This window comes from Panthera onca, chromosome B4, assembly GCF_046562875.1.
Source record: "Panthera onca isolate mPanOnc1 chromosome B4, mPanOnc1 haplotype 2, whole genome shotgun sequence".
Taxonomy (NCBI): domain Eukaryota; kingdom Metazoa; phylum Chordata; class Mammalia; order Carnivora; family Felidae; genus Panthera; species Panthera onca.
This window is the reverse complement of record NC_138345.1, coordinates 22,534,677-22,555,333: the sequence shown is the minus strand read 5'-3', so window position 1 is coordinate 22,555,333 and position 20,657 is coordinate 22,534,677. Positions and strand designations below refer to the sequence as shown.

Sequence of the window (20,657 nt, the reverse complement as noted above, 5' to 3'; positions counted from 1 at the left end):
CGCAAGAGAGGCGGGCACGGTGAGGAGCAGGGTCTGGGGTAACGACGCTGGGGAGACAAAATGTGATACTCAGGCGTGGATACCGGCTCTTGATAGAATCTTTAAAACCATGGCGTGTTTTCTATGTCGTGTGACTCGAAGACCCAGTTTTCTCTTTCCATTTTGACCGCCTCCACCTTGCATCCTGAGACTACTCTAATGACTTCCCACCCAGCAACCTTAATTCGAGACCCCACCACCTTAATTGATTCTGTACATTGTTTCAGAGCAATTTTCTGAAGATGCTGATTTTTTATCACTGCTCTGAGGGGCCGCATTTTTTCGGACACCCACCCCATGACCTTGAGACGTCCTGGACTGGTTTGCCAGCTCCCACACATCCGGTTCCAGTCTGTTTTGCCAGCCTCATCTCCTCTATCTTGTTCCCATAAAATAAATTTACTCGTGGTTCCCTTTGCTACAGCAACCCCTCTGTGCTAGCCCTCACCAACCCTGCTCCACTTACCCAGATTCTACTGACTTTTCCAGGCCAGTAGCAAACCCTCCACCGGCCCGCATTCACCAGTGATGTGCTTGAGCAGGGAGAGCTGACTCACATCTCCCCAGCCGCATGCCCACTGATGTCCCGCTGAAACTCGAAATCAGCGACGGTGGGAGAATACGCCTTAGAAACTGGCAGATTCTATGAATCAGGGCTTCCCCCTGCCCCCACCAGAGAACTGGTTGGTAAACACTTCCCAGAACACCATGGTTTCACCTTCCCACAGGATGGGGTGTCTCACCCTTCTCTGAAATCCGACTGTTCTCTTAATCTGGCCATCGAAACCCATTTGTAGTTCAAAAAATCTCTCTTTGAGACAAATATATATACATACATGTATGTATAGATATATCTATATATCTATGTATATATATATGTATAGATATATAGATATATCTATATAGATATATAGATACATAGATATATAGATATATAGATATAAGTATATCTATATATCTATATATATTTGATATAAATGTATCTTTTTTTTAAATTTTTTTTTTAACGTTTTTATTTATTTTTGAGACAGAGAGAGACAGAGCATGAAGGGGGGAGGGGCAGAGAGAGAAGGAGACACAGAATCGGAAGCAGGCTCCAGGCTCTGAGCCATCAGCCCAGAGCCCGACGCGGGGCTCGAACTCACGGACCGCGAGATCGTGACCTGAGCTGAATTCGGACGCTTAACCGACTGCGCCACCCAGGCGCCCCTAAATGTATCTTTGACACATATATGCATTCTCTTTACAACCAGACTATAAACTCCTTGAGGGAAGGACCAGATGTTATTCCTCTATAGGGTTAACGAGAAATGGACGTAGGACCCTACCTCAATGGACACTGCCCTGTTCTTGGCGCTCGCGCTGTGGATTTCCTCAATGAGCAAGCTCTGCATGGCAGAGCCGTTCATGGGCATCTGTGGGGACTGAGGAGCCTGTGCCGACTGCAGAGCTGAGGTCACTTCCTGTGTGGTGGCCGAAGGGCTGGTGGGGTGGGGACCCGAGCCCCCCGGCAAGTGCTGGGCGGGGTTGAGCAGGGCGGCGGAGAGCTGGGAGGGCTGGATGACCACCGGGGAGCTCTGCGCATGGTGAACGGTCAAGGGCACCACTTCTGACTTCACGTCGCCGGGGACTCCTGCGCCGTGGAGGGGCTGGCCTGAGGTGTGGGGTGCCTCCTCCTGGCTCTTCAGGACTTCCGCGGCCGTGGCCTTTTCCATAGCGACGTACTGTGCGGCCTGGGCTGCATCTGTACCTTTCAAGAGCCCATCGGTGACATGTCTGGGAGAAACCATGCACAGCAGCATTAACTCTTAAGGTAGGTAACTTGCATTTTATTTGTATGGCACACTTGAATGCCGTGGCATCTCAAAGCCAGGCAAGAGGTTGCAAAATTAAGACATCTGACAACCTGGAGTAGCAGCTTGGGGATGAAGGTTTCCATAGCAACTTCCTAATGCCCTCCAATTGCCTCCTGACCGTCTCTGGGACCTGACTGCTCAGTCCTTCCCTCACGAGATGGTCTGTCTCTGCCTTTCCACCAGCACCGTTGTGCCCAGCCAGACACGGTTCCATCACTATTGGTGTGGGGGCGGCCAGGAGTGAACAGATGATTCTAACATTAACCCCCTCCACCCAGTCCCCGCTGGACAGCCCTCAGAGATGCTCTGTTCTAACCCCAAAACCTTCCTGAGCCCTCCATATTCTCCTCCTTTGAAAATCCACATGGAACTCTTGTTCCTCTCCAAAACCTAACTGCTAATTATCTACTGTTGACCAGAAGGATTACCTATATCATAAGTACCTGATTAACATACATTTTGTATGCTATGACTGGATTCTTACAATAAAGTAAGCTAGGGAAAGGAAAACGTGATTAGGAAGATCACAAAGAAAATACATTTACAGCATTGTCTTGTACTTATCAAAAAAAAAAAAAAAATCCTTACATAAGTGGACCCGTGCAGTTCAAACCCGAGTTGTCCAAGAGTCAACTGTATCTTAATTCCTGGTGCTTGCTCTTCCTGTCGCTTGGATCAGGCTTCCTTCCCCACCTGGACTCGACCTCGCCTTTCTGGGAGGTCAACAGTGACTCCAAATCTAACAGCCCGGTTGGTCCTCATCCTCCTCTGCATTTTGGGGTCACGTGAAGCTATCTGTGCATTTCCACCCACGGTGCAGTGGAAAGAACACGGCTCTGGGGTCAGACAGGCCTGTGTTTGAATATCATCAGTTCTGGCAGGTTCTAGCTCTAGGATGCTGGGAACTGTACCTTTCTGAGCCTCAGATATTTTTCTGTAGAATGTAGTGATGATGATAAGGAGGAGGGAGGATGAGACTGCCTTCTGGCGCCTTCCTCGGGAGCTGTTGTTACGATCGATGTAGGGTATGTCAGATGATATGATACACGGTACTTGACCTATAATCTTTAATCAGTCCCTTACTTTCTTCTTATTAAAATGTCTATTTTTGATTTGAAAAGAGACACTGCATTCGATGACTCTCCTCTGCTACTCACTTGTTTCTTTTGCTGTTTACCTACCCTGTTCCTCCAATCCCCAAGGGACCCCCGAGGATCTGTTCCCCGCCTTTCCCTCTCCTGCCTCCATGCCCTCTCTTCCACTGTCAGTAGTCATCTTCATGAAGGCAACTTCCAGTTCTCAAGCTCTCCTCCCTCCTGCCCTCCCTCTCTCCAGTTTGGCAGGGCCACGCCTCTAACGCTGTCTCTTGAACTTCATTCAGTGTGTATTTCTTCTTCTAACTGAAGTCATCTGTGCTCCAGAAGTGAAGGAGGCTAGTAAAATATTTTGACGCATTCTTTAATCTTAAAGTGTTATTAAAAAGGACCACCTTCAAATGATTTTTTGAAAAAAATGTTTACTTAATGTTTCCTAACGTTAAGCTCTAGGATGTGCCAAACGCAGCAGGCTTGTGCTGAACGATCGGGACCTCAAGTCATACTGCAATGGAACGTCTAAGGTGGGAAGGAGTTGCTGCCGTCCTCCCTCACGAGTTTCCCGGCCCCCCGGGGGGGGGGGGGGCGGTTACCTCCGCAACATGGTCAGGGTGTCAGTCATGCTCCGTACTCTCTGCAGGAGGCTGTCCAGCCTGTGGGGCTCCTCCTTCAGAAACCGCACGGCCTCGACTTCTATGCGCAAGATGGCTCGCATCTTGTTTTGTAAGGTGGGGAATTCTCCTGCAGGCCAAGAGCAGAGGGTGAGTTGGAGAAAAAGCGGAACAAGCCCCCATCCCACACACGCACACCGGGTAGGGTCAGGAGTGTGGGGTTCATCGGCCGCAGCGCTCCGCACGCATCTCCAGGAGGCAGACGCCTGTTCGACAGAGCCGGGTTCCAAGTGACCTCGGGCAAGGGCAGAGGTCCTCTGTGCCTCACTTCCTGTCTGCTTATGTGGGATAAAGGCAACTGTCCCTGAGGGCCATTTTCAATGAATTTGGCACTGGTGCCCTGGCACACTGGAAGAGCCAGTGGAGAGAAACTGTCATTGGTATCATTTCGCCCTAAATCTTATGGCGCCCACTAAAATAGAAGCTCCAAGAAGACAGGGACATCTGCCCATTTTGTTCAGTGAGGCATCGCCAGTGCCTAGAACAGCGCCCACAGGGTATTTGATGAACACTTGCAGGCACACATGCACGAACGAACGGATCTGTCACTGTCGGACAGAGTTTTAACCTCCCCCCCTCCACCCCGCTCTCCTCCTGGAGACACGCTTCGGACTTCTCCCCTTCAAGGAGGAGGCTCACCTTTCAGGGTGGCTACTGCTTCTCCCACTTGTCGCAGGAGGAAAGCCCCATCTTCCACATCTTTTAGACTGACCACTCGGGTAGCCGACGTAGAGTCCTTCTTCAAGTCTTCAACGAAGTCTTCCAGCTCACTGGGGGTGGGGGCAAGCAGACCAGTAGGTGGCAGTGAACACCGAGACCCCCGAAAAAGGGCAGCTGTAGTAGCAAAGGGCCCATCCGAGCCTCCTGTTGCTCACCGCGGCCCAGCCTCCCCTGGCCTTCCGCTAAGATGGCGGCAGTATCTCGAGAGAGTAGCTTGGTGTGGCTTAAATATTCCTCTGAGGTGTAAGGCGGGTGCAAGGAGTTTTCCCAGGGCCTGTTCTTGGGGATGCCCAGGTTGGCTAGAGGGGAGGTGGTGGCTGGCTGACAAAGGACCCATTCTTTATTTTCAGTGGTGCTGATGCCGACAAAGGGAGGGGAGTGTGCATTTTGTCAGGTGATGGGGTGGGGGCGGGGAGCACACGCCGTAGCGGGGCAAAAGGAGGGGTCCTGATTGGCTTATATTAGCCTTCTAAACCTGAAACTTGATATATTGGGCTGGATAATTCTTTCCTATAGGGACTTGACCTGTGCATTGTAGGGTGTTTCGCAGCACGCCTGCCCTCTACCCACCAGATCTAGTAGCACCCTCTCCCCAGTGTGTGACAAACAAAGATGTCTCCAGACACTGGGAAATGTCCCTGAGGGAAGTGGGGATGGGGTGGGGGAGGGGAGCAAACTTGCCCCTGATCGAGAACCTCTGGTTTATACTGATGGCCTCATCAATAAGGACTGACTTTCCTCTCTAAGCTCCAAAGACGAAGAACGATCACAGATCTGATTTCTGGTGTGTATGTGTGTGTAAGAGAGAGGGAGAGAAAGACACACGCAGGTGCACGCATGCGCGCGCGCACACACACACACACACACACACACACACAGGTACTGCTAGTTCTGAGGTCTTCTGCTTCAAAATGCAAAGCAACCAACGAAACAAACCAACAACATCCTGTCTCCTGGGCACATTAATCACCCATCGTAAACACGGTTGTATCATTTCAGTTTGCCCGTAAATCTGACGACAGAAAACTTCTCTTAAGGTAGTGGAGGACAAGAACGTTGAGAGATTAAGAACCACTAGGTGGCGGTAGGCAAACAGCATTCACCTACAGGGGCAGTGCTAGGGGCTGGCGGGGAACAGGGAAAGAAGACACAGCGTATCTGTAAAAAGATGGCCTGCCAAGACCCTTCCCGCTAAGTGGGGGCGCAGATGGAGGTTATGGATGGCACAGCTACTGCAGGACGGATTCAGGCGGGATGCCATGTGTGTTTAACAAGGACCAATGGGGCAAACAACAAGTCCATCCGCTGTAGAGAAGCGAGATGGAGTTTTTGGTGACGTCTTTCAACTATTATGGAAAACGGATCCCAATTGCCTGTGATCCCTTCAGATGAAATACTGCAACTCAGGACCCAAAGGGAAAGCCCCAACTGCTCACTGTCCACATTTGCAAACTATGGGAAGGTACCTGGTGTTATGGGAACCCACCCACAGGAAACTTCCTGCAGCTAACCACACCCCTGAGGAGACGATGTACGCCATCCCTCCTAAGAGCTCTAAATATGGCACCTATGTGTGCAAAAGTTATTTACCACTTCATCACCAAACTGAAATATCTTGGAGTGTAGACTGGACGCACTGTCCAGTCCTTCCAAGTTCCGAGGGAAGAGCTAAGACCCAAATGTTATCACGGTTCCATTTACAACCCACAAGTCTGCCAGGTGTCAATGAATACTCCTAAGAGCGATCATCTGACCTGAAGTCAGTCTGCCTAAAGTTCTATTTTAATCTCTTTTACATGATGTGCCTTTGGGATTTCATAACTCTGAACACAGAAGACCCATAAATGTCACAGCTTTTCCTGGGTTGATCAAGGAATATACACAAAAGTGTATTGATATTATTGTACACAACAATGTCATTTCTGTTCATATGTTTATGATATATATTATGAAGCACTCAGATAAAATTTGTTTATTCAAAATGTAACAGAGATCATGGAGCTAAAATGAATGCTGAAAACAAACTTTCAATATTATGTAATCAATATGACTCTGGAGATGTGAACTTGGCTCAAAGGAAAGCCAGATGTTCACAGATACTGTGGTTTAGCTCTAAATCCATTCTATTTGTGTAAGTTGCTTTTCATACTATGTTAGTTAAAAGAAGCATTAATGTTTTCATTAATATATTAATGAAGTATATTTCATTTGACAGTTATTAGAAGCCCAATTATTATTTCCAAGTAGAAACCCACCAAAGAGAAATGATCTGGATTCCATTTCTCTCCATATTCTAGATCCAAATTTCACTTCTCTGCCCTCTTAATGGCTCACCAGCAACTTAGTCCAATATGACGCCCAAGAGAACTTATTTTCCAGTGTGTGTGTGTGTGTGTGTGTGTGTGTGTGTGTGTGTAAGGTGAAGGGCAGGGGAGGGGAGAGGAGGGAAGGAGGGGAGATTGTTTTCCTGATGTTCCTAAGTTGAAATTTCCAGTTGTCTTTTTTTTTTTTTACATGTATTTATCTTTGAGAGACAGAGTAAGACAGAGCACAAGTGGGAGAGGGGCAGAGAGAGGAGACAAAGAATCTGAAGGAGGCTCCAGGCTCTGAGCTGTCAGCACAGAGCCCGATGCAGGGCTTGAACCCACAAACCGTGAGATCATGACCTGAGCTGAAGTCAGTCACTTAACCGACAGCCACCCAGGTACCACCAGCTGTCTTTTGTAACAGTCCATTTTCATTTGATTTCTCTTCCCATTCCTGTTTTTACTCCTTGATTCAGGCCTACTGACATTTTTTTAAGTTTATTTATTTATCTTGAGAGTGAGAGTGCATGCATGCAAGTGAGGGAGGGAGAGAGAGAGAGCGAGAGAGAGTATCCCAAGCAGGCTCCATGCTGTCAGTGCACAGCCCAATGCGGGGCTCAATCCCACAAAACTTGAGATCATGACCTGAGCCGAAATTAAGACTCAGATGCTTAACTGATGGAGGGAGCCACCCTTGTGCCCCAGGCCTTACTGACTTTCGACTGGACTGTTCTAGCTGCTGCCGATATGGTTTCCCTGACACCAATGTTTCCCCCTCCAACAGTCCTGCACATGATCACCAGAGGGACCTTTCTGAAACACAGCTCTGCATCCTTTGCTGTGTTTCCTTGATCAAAAAACTTTGCTGCATCCTTGATCAAAAAACGTCAGTGACCTCCCCATCAGGCTGGTCAAATGGGAAGACACTTGAGAATCTCCCCTGGGTAAAATGCACATTCTTACGCTCCATCCAGAGAGGTTCTGGAGCTGGGGTTGGACCCAGGAGCTGCCAGGAAAAGCCAGGAATCTAGGTTTCTGTCACATGATCCTCCAATCTCGGTAAACACAGTCCCCGCACACACGGAGCAGGCAGGCAGGGCGGGAATGTGGTGTAAGATACGGGCAGGCATCATGCAAGGGGGAATGGCGTTACCAGACATGAGACATGGTCTAGTATCTTGCATCATCTCCGCCAACGTGGTCGGCCCCCAGTTTTCCAAGGACACCTTGCACCTTCCTGGTCCTGAGTCTTGCTGGCTCACAGGGTTGCTCTGCCTGGGAACTCCCCATCCCTCGCCCCGCTTTCACTGATGGAACCCCGCCTGACCTCCAGGCCAGCCTGGTTCGGTTTAACAAACCCTTTGTGAGACCCCGCTAAACACACGGCGCTGCCCTGGGTCTGGGGCCACAAGACAAAGAACTTATTTCAGGTTGTCTTCTTGATCCCTGGGGCCCGAAGCAATCTCTCCTTTGCGTAGGGTCACCTGGCACAGGTGAGCCACCTGTTTTGGGCTATACACATACTCATATACTCTGCTTTGCCGGACCGGAGCTCCTCAAATGCCCTGTGCACATCTTCTCCAGGTGCAGCCAGCCCACAGATGAAGTGCTCTCCTGATAGGCTCCCCATGCCCCTTCCTAGCTCACTCCTGTGCTGGGCTGCTGGGGTAGTACTGAGATTAAGTACTTTTTCTAGAGCAAAAGCAAGACTTAGCTGACTGATAAACACAATTCTTAAAAGAAGGAAATTTTACTTTTTCGTGATTTAATTGGAAAACATAAAATATTCTTAAAAGGCTACACGTTTTTAAAGAAGTTTTCAAGAAGAATCTTTTAACACCTAGATGTAGACAACTGGGCCATCACAAAAACATTTCAGACAAATAATAGCCTTATCACCTCACGGTGGGTGATTAATGGTCTACAAATGAATGAACTGCATAAAATATTAGAAGCTATTTTGAGATGTTGGTGAACAGTGGTCAAATTCTTTTTTTTTTTTTTTTTTTTTGGAAAATTATAACTCTAATTGATTTTCTCCCCCCTCTGGACTGCTACTGAGAGGGACATTCTTATTTTAATTAGACACGCTGGGTGGGCATCTGGGGTGACACAGGCTCAAATATCAAACAGTTGATGGAAAATAACACTTTCCATCATGGAGACTTCCGGTCCTTCTGCCCATGAGAAGAACGTGAAAGTTGCTTCTTTCTAGTCCCAATTTGGGAGATTTAAGAGAATTAACAATGCTAGGAGAATCCAGAAAAATTACTACTCATTACACTAGAAGGTGAAATCATTCTATGATAAATCTTCATTGCATAACAAAACATAGATTACCATAAAAGATGTGCCCACCCCAGTGACTGGGGAGTAATAAAAGTGCTCATTTCAATAGTGGGACTTGATAGATGCTTTCAATAAGAACCTCATAGAAGATTGATAACATTCAAGGAGGCATCTTTCATTCCTGGATCAGACATACTGTACACTTAAATTCTTCTTTTGTGCTTTTAACTACAGTTGAATAATAGGAAGATAATTTTAACACCATTATTTTGGCTATTAGTTTTCATTTACTGAGATTAAACGCAGACTTCCCATTTATCATTGGGTTTTGCCATTTGCTTCCTCTCATTTTCTCTGTTGCCGAGCCCTACAAAGGAGCGCGGTGCTCCAGCTGTTAATGAGACAAGCGCAGTTGAACTTCCTGGGGTCTGGACAGAGGGGCGCTAAGTGTCCAAGGACACCCAGAACCAGCAGAACCCTAACTTGTACACAGTAGGTGCTCAATAAAGAAAGAGGGAGGGGCGCCTGGGTGGCTCAGTGGGTTAAGCGTCCGACTCTTGGTTTCGGCTCAGGTCATGATCTCACGCTTTGGGAGTTCGAGCCCTGTTTCGGGCCCAGTGCTGTTGGTGCGGAGCCTGCTTGAGATTCTCTCTCTCTCTCTCTCTCTCTCTCTCTCTCTCTCTTTTCCCGCCCTCCCGCCCCCTTGCTCTCTCCTTCTCTCTCTCTCTCTCTCTCAAGATAAATAAACTTTAAAAAAAGTTAAAAGAGAGAGAGGGAGAGAGCACCATCTAGGAAGGGGCTTCTCGTTGGCAAGGACAGTGTCCTTTTCGGGTCCAACGGGTGACTGGCACTCACCACAGCTTTTTGACGATCTTCTCCTCTTCGTGCAGGTATTTCTGTCTCTCTTGTTCCACGAGGACGCGCTGCCGCTGCACAGGGTCCTCCAGCCTCTTCATGGTTTCGATCACTTTGCCGCTGATTTCCAGCTCCGCCTTCTTCATCATTGCCCTCAGCAGCTCCTGGTTCTGCAGCTGTTGAACAAAAGAAATCAACTTCAGTTGGTGCTGCCTGACTGACATCGTGGCGACTGACTGCCTGACGGTCTTCAGAAGCCGGCTGGGGTAAACAGCCCTGCAGCTGAATATTTATTTCAGTGAGAAAGGGAAGGAAGCAGAGATTGTATATAATATTGCTACTTCAGCCAACATCTGAGGTTTACTGCCAACTGCTAACCAGACTTTCACGTCTGTGTCTGCAAAAAATAGGACACTTACTCCGGTCAGTGCAGCATGGACAACAGGCATAAACTCTCACTGACATGTTTTTTACAGGGAGCAGCTGAGAGCACTAGCTTTGGAGTCAAGCACCTTTTTTTTTTTTTTTTTTTTTTTTGCTGGTTGTGTAGCTCTGAAGATGCGCCTGGGCTTTGCAAGCCCCAAACTGAAACACGGAACTGAGCGTGTGATGATGCAGAACCCAGTGACCCAACCCACGCTCCTTCCTTGAACTCACGTGATCTTGGAAACATCACTTTCTCTTTCTCTGTGCAAGACTTCAGCTGCAAGAGTGGAACGTTTAGGAATATGGCTTACGGTGTTAGGAGAATATCTGTAAAGTTAGGAGAAGTGGTCTGTGCACCAAAATATTCCTTCCTGCCTACTGCAGCCTCCTTCCATCATGGTGCCCAAAATACCCGTATTAGTTGGCCTTTTAGATCTCAGAGGCTTTTTTAAAAACTTTGACCCCCTTCACCCATTTCTCACACTCTCCCCCTCTGGAAACCACCAATCTGTTCTCTGTATCCACGAGGCTTTTTTTTTTATTATTATTATTCCGCATATAAGAGAGATCATATGACATTTGTCTTTCTCTGACTCATTTCGCTTAGCATTGTGCCCTCAAGGTCTATCCATATTGGCACAAATGGCAAGATTTCATTCTTTTCTATGGCTGAGTAATAGTCCATTGTATATAAACACCTAATTTTTTAAATTTTTATTTATTATTGAAGTATGGTTGGCATACAATGTTATATTAGTTTCAGGTGTACAACACAGTGATTCAACAATTCTATACGTTACTCAATGCTCAACAAGCGTAGTCACCATATAATATTACAATATTGACCATCCATTGGTGGACACTTTTGTTTCCATCTTTTGGCTATTGTAAACAGTACAGCAATAAACATGGGAGCGCATGTATCTTTTTGAGTTACTGTTTTTGTTCCCCTTAGATAAATACCCAGAAGTGGAACTGCTGGATTACATGGTAGTTCTATTTTTATTTTTAGAGGAACTTCCGTATTGTTTTCCGGAGTGGCCGCGCCAATTCACGTTCCACCAACAGTGTACAAGGGCTCCTTTTTCTCCACATCCTCGCCAACACTTTTCATTTCTCGTCTTTTTGGTACTAGCCATTCTGATGGGTGCGAGGTGATATCTCATTGTGGTTTTCATTTGCATTTCCCTGATGATTAATAAAGTTGGGTATAATTTTCACGTACCTGTTGGTCATGCTCATATCTTCTTTGGAAAATTATCTATTTTCAAATCTGCCCATATTTAAAAATTGGGTTGTTTGGGGTTTGGTTGATTTTTTCTTTGTATTGAAGTATACGTACTCTGGATATTAACGTTTTATCAAATATATGATTTGCAAATATTTTGTCCCATTCGGTAGGTTGCCTTTTCACTTTGTTGATGGTCTCCTTTGCTGTGCAGAAGCTGTTTACTTTGACGTAGTCCTACTTGTTTATTTTCTCTTTTGTTGCTTTTACTTTTGGTGTTAGCTTTAAAAATTCATGGCCAAGACCTCTGTCAAGGAGCTTACCGCCTATGTTTTCTTTCTAGGAGTTTCATGGCTTTAGGTCTTACATTCCAGTCTTAAATCCATTTTAGAGTTAACTTCTGTGTTTGGTGAGAGATGGTGGTCCAGTGTCAGTCTTTTGCATGAGGCATCCAGTGTTCCCAGCACCATTTATTGATGAGACCTTTCTTCCCTCATTGTATATCCTTGGCTCCTTTATCATAAATAAATTAATTGACCATATATGAATGGAATCATACTTCTGGGCTTTCTATTCTGTTCTATTGATCTACGTGTCTGTTTTTATGCCAGTACCATACTATGTTGATTATTATACCTCTGCCTTATGTTTTGAAATCAGGGAGTGTGTTGCCTCTAGATTTCTTCTTTTTCAAGACTGCTTTGCACTGTTCAGAGCCTTTTGTGGTTCCACTTTGGATCGAACCCCAAACTCTGGCTACCGTGAGACTTTGGCATGTTCCTTAGACTCACTTGGTCTCCAATTCCTTATCTTCAAGGATGAGGATTCATTTCCTCTAGCAGTGCTAGTCTGAGGATTACATGAGCTACTGCTTGGTATCAAACAGGTGATCAAGAAATGTTGATTTAGCCATGGACTATTTCAGTGTATTAGTTAAAAGAGAATCTATGTTTGGGGAACCTGGGTGGCTCAGCTGGTTGGGTGTCTGACTCTTGATTTCAGCTCAGGTCATGATCCCACAGTTCGTGGGTTCAAACCCCGCAGTGGGATTTGCAGGCTAACACAGAGCCTGCTTGGGATTCTCCCTCCTCTGCTCTCTTAAAACAAATAAAGAAACCTAAAAAAAGAGAGAATCTGTGTCCCTCTTGTTTACACAGGTCCATGTGTACCGAATGCCATGTAATCACAGACCATGAAAACATAATACTTGATGTTGGTGGTTGCAACAACAATGATCCCAGAGGAGCTCAAGGTTCTTGGCAATTTGTTATTTTCCCTGGGTTTTATGTGGGCTGCTTGCACACATCCTGCCACGACATCCACATAACTTTCCATATACTTTCCAGAGCACTCTTGTTACTTACCCCGGAGAGCAGAAGATGTGTGGTTTGCATCTGGCTTCAGAAGAATGTAGTCAAACGCTTGATTCCTGTTTCCAAGTCCTGTATTAAGTGTTTCTCTGGGGCAGGAGAGTTTGCTAATAGCACATCCATCAAGCGAATTCGTTCAACCAGCCTCAGAGACAGAAGTTACATGATACCTATTGTATCATACCTAAAGGTTCCCTGAAATTTCCATTAGCTGTTTGTTTTCTGCTGTCATGGGCTGTAGCACAACCACTGTATGTGACCTCATGAGAATGATGCCTTTGTCAATTGTCCGCGATTTGTGCAAACGCCATCTGACCGTGTGGCCCTCAACTCAAACCTTCACGGTGTCTTCTATTTTTGTTGAATAAAGATAAAACATTTCAACACAAGCAGCAAGCAGGGCCACCGTCACGTTCCAACATCAGCTCTGTACTGATTACCTGCCCATCCAGCAAGACACTGCCTGGGTTCCATTTCTAGTTTTACCACGTGGTAGCCATGTGACCGTGAGCAAATTATTCATTGGTGTCTATCCATAAAAGGGGCAATAATCGTTCTTATCTCATAGGCTGGTAATGGAGATTCAGTGAGGGAATAAAGTGCTTACAACAGTGTCTGGCACAAACCAGGCCCTGGGGGTGGGGCCTGCAGTTTTGTCTGGAAGGGAAGCAAATAGAAACGTGCCACTCCCGGGTTACCTCCTCTGTATGACTCATAGTTATGCTCTCATGGCTTCTGCTAATAACGGCTTTTTCTTGTGGTCTTAAAAACAGTCAGTATGCTGCTAAAAGCCACCAGGTATGGAAACGATGCATCGAGGGCAACTTCCTCCCATGTTCTCTGCAGCTACAGCTTTGCCCACAAGGCACAAGGAAGTCTCACCCTTTCCCACATCGCCAGTCTCCTCGCATGGCATGCAGCCGGCAGTCCCTGCTCCAGTCACACAAACATCCTTCCTTTCTGTTCTTCGACTGGCTAGGCTCCTTTCTGCCACAGGGACTTTGCACCTGCTGTTCCCTTCATGTGGTTAATTTCTGCTCTTCACAGAGTCTCCAGGATACAGGGCCATTCACGGCAGGTACTTAATAAATACGGATAAACGCCTGGACTAAGCAGTAATGCTGTTAAGAACAAACAAAGGAGAATCCGAAATTCCTTCCTAGATTGTAGATATATGGGCTGACCCATGGGCTCAGATATGCGGTGGGCTCACCTCTCATGCCCCGACTTGCTCTGACTGCAGTGGTTGTTGAATATACACAGCAGCACTGCCAGCTATCAAAACGGGAGGTCAAATCCCACAGAGCTATTTCCTTTGAAGGGGTGGGGAGATGAGAGGTCACAAGGATGCAAGGGCCAAATAAGTGCATGACTAAATGTGTTGAAAAGTGACTGACACCTGGGTGCTACCCCCTGAGAGACTGTGATTTCATTGGTCTACCGGGTAGCCTGGGCACTGGGAATTCTTTCAACTCCTCAGACGATTCTGATGAGTCACTCAGAGTAAACATTATGGTCTAAGAGAAGGGCTCTTGAATGGATGGATCATGTCACAGCCCTCTGTACCTAACCCTCCCACCAAATCTCACAGACAAATTCCAAAACAAGTTATGGTCCTGTTAGCAGCAGATATTAACAGTGGCTATCAAACTGGAAATTATTACTGGGATGTTTAAAATTCTGAAAATTGAAATCTGGACGATGGGAAAAGTGGAGCTCTGAGAGGTTAAGTGACTTATTCAGGGTCACTCAGTCATTAAGGGCAGAATCATGGTGACAACCAAGTCTTCTGAATTCCACCTAGTCATTTTTCAACCACCCCAAGTTGCCCCTCTAACAAGGCAGGGACGTGTCTGTTTTATTTCCAGCCACCAAGCACAGTTTCTGGCACACAGTAGGTACCCGCCACATATTTGCTGCACAAATGAATTTCAATAGAACATTACTCAGAAGTGCAGACATATCAGAAGAATGTACATAATATTCAAGTTATTCAACTGGTAACATAGTCAGACTGCATTAAAATTATTCCCCTTGGAGAGGAGGTTTGCCCGGAGTTCCAGGTTATAGGATCCTCCTTCCAAAAGAGGGGCTTACCAGAGCCAGCTGGAGGGATTACAGAGGGAATTTTCCATAGTCCAATGCTAGGCAATGATAAGTTAATCATGAAGGAATACGCATGTGCCCACGTTCTCCTTCCCCTTTCCGCTAGTCCCCCTGCCCTCCTGGACGGTGTTCTGGCCAATGTCCCTAGGACACAGGACTCTCCTGTTCATCCCAGCAGTGTGTGAAGTGAGCAGAAGGCAGGATGTAGATCAGCATCTCTCTCTAAATGCTTCAAATAAATTAGTCGTTAGCAGTTCAAATCATTACAATGATACCTACCTTTCAATTAACTTAAAAAAACCCTCTATTATAGGTTGCAAGCAATAAAATATACCCATTTTAAGTGCACAGGTCAGTGAATTTTGACAAATGTATACACCAATGTAACCACCACTGAAAAGATAGCATTTTTTATCACGCTAGAAAACTCCTTCATGACCTTTTGCAATCAGTCACCCAAACCCCAGCCCAGAGAAACCACCAATCTCTTTTCTGTCCCTATAGATTAGTTTTTCTGTTCTGCAGACACAGTATGTAATCTTCTGGGTGTGGCTTCTTCCCTTCTTCCCTTCACCCTTTCTGGGTGTTGTTGAGTGTTTTAATAGTTCATTTTTGTTTATGCTGAGTGGTATTCCATTGTGTGGATAAATCAATTGCATGGATTTATATTGTATATACTAACATTTTTAAATGTTTACATATTGACTTGATTCTGGTGATTTTGCTTTAATTTACTTATTTCTTGTAGCAATTTTTGTAGTCTTTCTGATTCTATATATATACAATCATGTCATTTGTGAGTAGAGCCAATTTATTTTCCTATATGTATGCCTTTTCTTTCTTTTTCTAGCCTTATTGCACTGGTTAGGATCTTAAGTGCAGTACTCAATAGTAAGTGAGAACAGCCTTCTTGGCTCTTGTTTCTGATTTTATGGGAAATGTGTAGTGTTTCACCATCAACTATGTTTTCTGTAGGTTTTTCAGACGTCCTCTACCAAGTTAAGGAAGTGTCCTTGTACTAGAGTGCTGAATGTTTTTATCATCAGCATTGAATTTTATCACGTGTTTTTTCTGTATTTATTGAAATGATATGGGTTTTCTCCTTTATTTCATAAATAAGGTCAAATACATTGATTTTTTTTTCATGTTAAAACAATCTTGCATTCTTGGGATGAAAACCAGGATAATATTCTCTTTATATACTGCTGGATTCAGTTGCTAATATTTTGTTTTGGATTTGTTACATACACTTTCATGAGGGATACTGGTTTATATTTTCTTTTCTTAAAATATCTTTGACTGGTTTTGCTTGTAGGGTAATGCCAGCTGGCTTCATAAAACCCCTTGGGAAGTGTCCTCTATCTGACGAAGGAGTTTGTTTGTTTTTTTTTTTTTCAATACTGCAAAGATGTCATTTCATTGTTCCAGACTTAAGTTGTGTCTCTAATGAGAAGTAGGTGTTCATTCTTATTTATATTCCCCTATTATGTACGGTGTCTTTTCCCCCCCTCTGGTTGCATTTAGAAAAATTCTAGCCATTATTTCTTCTAATATTTTTCTCTTTTCCCTGGACCACTTAATATCGTTTCACAAATCATTAAGTTTTGGTTCATTTTCTTCAGTCTTTTTCTCTCTATACTTCAGTTTGAACAGTTTCTATTGCTATGTTTTCAAGTTGACTAACATTTTGTTTTTACACTAATAAATCTTCTGTTAAGTCCATTCACAGATATTGTGTTTTTCAGCCCTTGAAAGTTACACTTAGATTTTTAAAAGAATTTTGTTTCTTGTCTCATTGTGTTCATGTTTTTCTTTAAATCCTTGAGAATAATTATTATAGCTGTTTTAAATTCCATGCTGCTGTTCTTGTTATTCCTGCCATTAGTGGTTGATTTCTATCAACTGAATTTTCTTAAGGTTATGGATCACATGTCTAGTAATTTTTGATTGAGTGCTAGGCAGGCAGTTTTGAATTTTGTTTTCCTTTACAGATGGAGTTTCTCTGGCAGATGGTTCAGTTACTTGTGGATCATTTTTGTTCTTTAGAGGCTTGCTTTTAAGCTTTGTTAGGGTGAATCTAGGGTAGACTTTACTCTGGGACTAGTTTAGTCCTAAAACTGGAACATGGTTCTTCTCTGATCTCTATTGAATGCCCCAGGTGACCAATGAAGCCTCTTTACTCTTGCTTGTCAAAGTATGAACATCTCCCAGCTCTGTATGAGCTCTGGGGATTTTTAATCTTAGAGCTTCCTACTTTGTTTTTGCCTGGCTAGGTGGTCTTTCACACTACATATACGTGGCTTATTATTAATAACAGAGCACAGATTTATATAGTCTTTTCTCTGCAGAGCTTTCTCTTATTTGGTAATCAACTCCACAAATTCTAGCTGTTTCAGCTCTCTAAATTTTTATCTTATCTCCTCAATTACACTGTCAGTGCTCTGCTTGGGTTATTGCTTTCCACATCATGATCTGAAAAGTGCCCCAGGCAGAAAGCTGAATTTCACTTCTTTGCTTTCATACTCCTAAGGATTACAATCTGTTGTAATGTAATGCCTGGAAACAGTTGTTTCACTTTTTTTTTTCCTCCAGTTTTCTAGTTGTCAACAGTGGGAAGGCAAGTACAGTTACAGTTACCCCTCATTCTGGAAGCATAAATTTATTGTTGGGGCACCTGGGTGGCTCAGTCGGTTGAGTGACTGACTTTGGCTCAGGTCATGATCTCATGGTTTGTGAGTTCAAGCCCTGCGTCGGGCTCTGTGCTGACAGCCCAGAGCCTGGAGCCTGCTTCTGATTCTCTGTCTCTCTCCCTCTGTCTCCCTCTCTGTCTGCCCCTCCCCCACTCATGCTCTGTCTCTGTCTCAGAAATAAACGTTAAAAAATTAAAAAAAAAAAAGAAACATAAATTTATTGTAAATGCTATGCCTTAGGAATAATGTTCTTGTCCATTAAATATTTAATTAAACCAAATAAGCTGTCCCTATCAACATCAAGAAACTAGGAAACTACCTGAAACTAATTTCACCCACTTCTAATTGGACAATGTGCCTCACATACTCAACCTTGATTTCTTAGGCAAAACCTAGGACTATCAGTCTAGTCCACACCGTCATATAGTGGAACTGACTTCCTGTTCAGCAGTGACACTGAACAGTGGTTGTACCACAAATCAGGAAGTTTCATGATGATAGCCAGACTCCAGAATGACTCCTGGCTACCTGGTTAATTAAGTTCCCCAGGCTGTAGGGAACGACATATAAGATGCCTGGTGACAACCACATGTTACCTGGGAGATGACTCCCCACCTTAGACAGCCTCCATGTGACAGTCTACCTAGGGCTTGGTGCATTGCATGGCAGCCTACTCATCAAACCCTGAACTATTTCCATTTATTATTTCTGCCCAATGGGTAAAAATAGATCTGCTCACATGGACCAAACTGTAGTGTGCTTTTCTCAGGGATATACATTCCCATGATCATTTTTTGGATGATAAATGAGACTCTCACACATTTCTATGAGGCACTATCTTATTTAAAAAGCCACCTTAAGATAACACTATTGAATTATATCATTTCAAATACAAGGTCTCTGTGTACTGCCATGTTTCTTTTTTGTGTTGGTATTTTACCTCCTTCCTCTCTTAGGAGAGCACAGTAAATTCTCAGTAGTCTTAAAAATGGAACACTACGTTCAGAACCAGCCCATTTTTTAGAAATTTATCAGGAGGCAGAAAAAGGAAATAGGAACCAAGGAGGGGAAAAAAACTGTGAGAATTAGACAAGTAAGACGTATTCATTCTCTCTTTAGGCCAAGTCCCATCTGGGCCTTACAGAACTTGTACCATATCTTCCAGAAGTTTCCCTCTCCCCTCAGCCCACAGAGAGGGACAGAATTGCAGTCACTTCAGTGGATATGGGATTGCCTTGGGAAAATCCAAGTACTGTGGCATTTTTGAAGAAAGATGTAGCTCATCACTTAGGAAAAGTAAGCTTTTTCTAAATCACACCAGAAGAGGTAATGGATAAAGATAGTCTTTTGAAGGAAACATTTGTTAGGTATAAGGCCATCTATCTGTTTCTATTATTGGCAGCTAATTGCTGACCCGACTATTACCTTGGAAAATTCCTTATGGCTCTTGTATCAACTGTAACTAAGTAGGGAACACGTTCTATTAGCCACTGGGAATGAGGTGCGTTGTTAGAAGCCAGGGCTTTGAAGTCATTGGGTGTTTTTCACACATACAGGGTGGTGGGTACCCCATGTGTTTCTGCTTCACTCTTGTGATAGCTGACTGAGATCACAACATTTCCAAGAAGCATCTCAATGGACTGAGCATTCATAATACCCAAGAGCAATAGTTCTTACCCTGGAGCATTCTAGAGTCACCAGTGCCTGGCCCCTGGTTCACATGAATGAAGTCAGACTCTGGCAGTGGTCCTTAGGGTATTAATGTTTTTGTTAAAGGCCTCAGGTGATTCTAATAAGTAGCCAGGATTAAGAACCATTCTCTTAGACCAATAATTCATGTGAAATTGGAGAGCAGAGAATTATATGAATAGAGAGCAGAGAATTATATGAATAGAGCTTTAGTGGTTTTCTTCATCTTCTGCTTAGGCTCCTTTTGCCTCCCTTGACATTCTTTTTGCCCTACTTAAATCTACCCATCCCACTGTGTCCTCATCAAATTTCTATTCCTGAGAATAATCCATCAATTCTGAAAATAAAACGCTCAAATAGGATATGCTCTACCGTCTAGGATTTTCCAGTGATTTAATTATCTAATTACTGGAGCCGGCTGCCAAGCACAAAAGATTTCATTCAGTTTCACTATTTTATAACACAGTTCAAAGAACATTTGAATTTCTAATTTAATTTTTGTTCTTTCGAGACTCTTCTGCAGAGTTTCGTATATCTCTAATGATAGTTCCATTATTGGACTTATAATCACTTTGGGGTTACACTTCTTTTTTAGTGTATAATACATATGCCAAAGGAGAATTGGTGCTGAGATAGCTTAATTATTCTAAGCTGTTTTTGTCTTAAAGAGACTCCCCTGACTGAAAAGACAGAGGCTTGACAGGGAAGAAAGCTGACAGGGACACAGGAAACACAAAGATGACGTAGAAACAACAGCCGTCAGGTTAGGTAACAAAGTGTTTAGCCTTCCCTATGCGTCTGCTCCTTAGAACTGCACAAACTTCAAAGCTCAAGAGCATGTCGGCTCCTTGTTCTTTATACCCCCGGAAGCCAGAAAAGCTGAGCAATTCTGGGGCAATAAAGGAACTTGCATGGTTAAGATAGCATTCCCAGACCTTGACCGAAGAGTTGCATTGTTTGAGGAGCTATGATTCCAAAACTCAGCAGCCACAGTTCAAGGTCTGCAAGGAGTGGCGGGTTGTGGGCAACTACCCCGACCCCCACAGCCAGCCAGGAAACCAAACAATGCCAACCGTCACCGGGGTGATGCTACAGCCACACGCATCAGCCTCCATATCAAATGTGCCACACTTCCGAGGTACTTATGCTAAAGCAATTCCCCCTCCTCCCCCATACCAACAAATGCTCACTTTGGAACACAGTAGGTACCACCATACAAACAATATTTAGGAATTTTTTTTGCCCCGAGGGTCTAGGAAGGAGCGATCATTTCCAAATGGCCAGAAGGTGGCGCTCACAGGCAGACGCAGCGTGAGAA

General features: G+C 44.5%; 1 protein-coding gene across 10 annotated transcripts in view; it reads right to left on the bottom strand.

Annotated features, from left to right (window-relative positions):
* Positions 1–20,657, bottom strand: part of KIAA1217 (KIAA1217 ortholog) — a 447,053-nt gene that overhangs the window by 18,414 nt on the left and 407,982 nt on the right. For all 10 annotated transcript variants that reach the window (XM_081796071.1, XM_081796072.1, XM_060659150.3 and 7 more), the window contains 4 exons: positions 9,831–10,006; positions 4,300–4,430; positions 3,583–3,730; positions 1,368–1,815 (listed from right to left, as the gene is read on the bottom strand). In XM_081796071.1, coding sequence (XP_081652197.1) covers positions 1,368–1,815; positions 3,583–3,730; positions 4,300–4,430; positions 9,831–10,006 — 903 coding nt within the window. The remainder of the gene's footprint in view (positions 1–1,367; positions 1,816–3,582; positions 3,731–4,299; positions 4,431–9,830; positions 10,007–20,657) is intronic.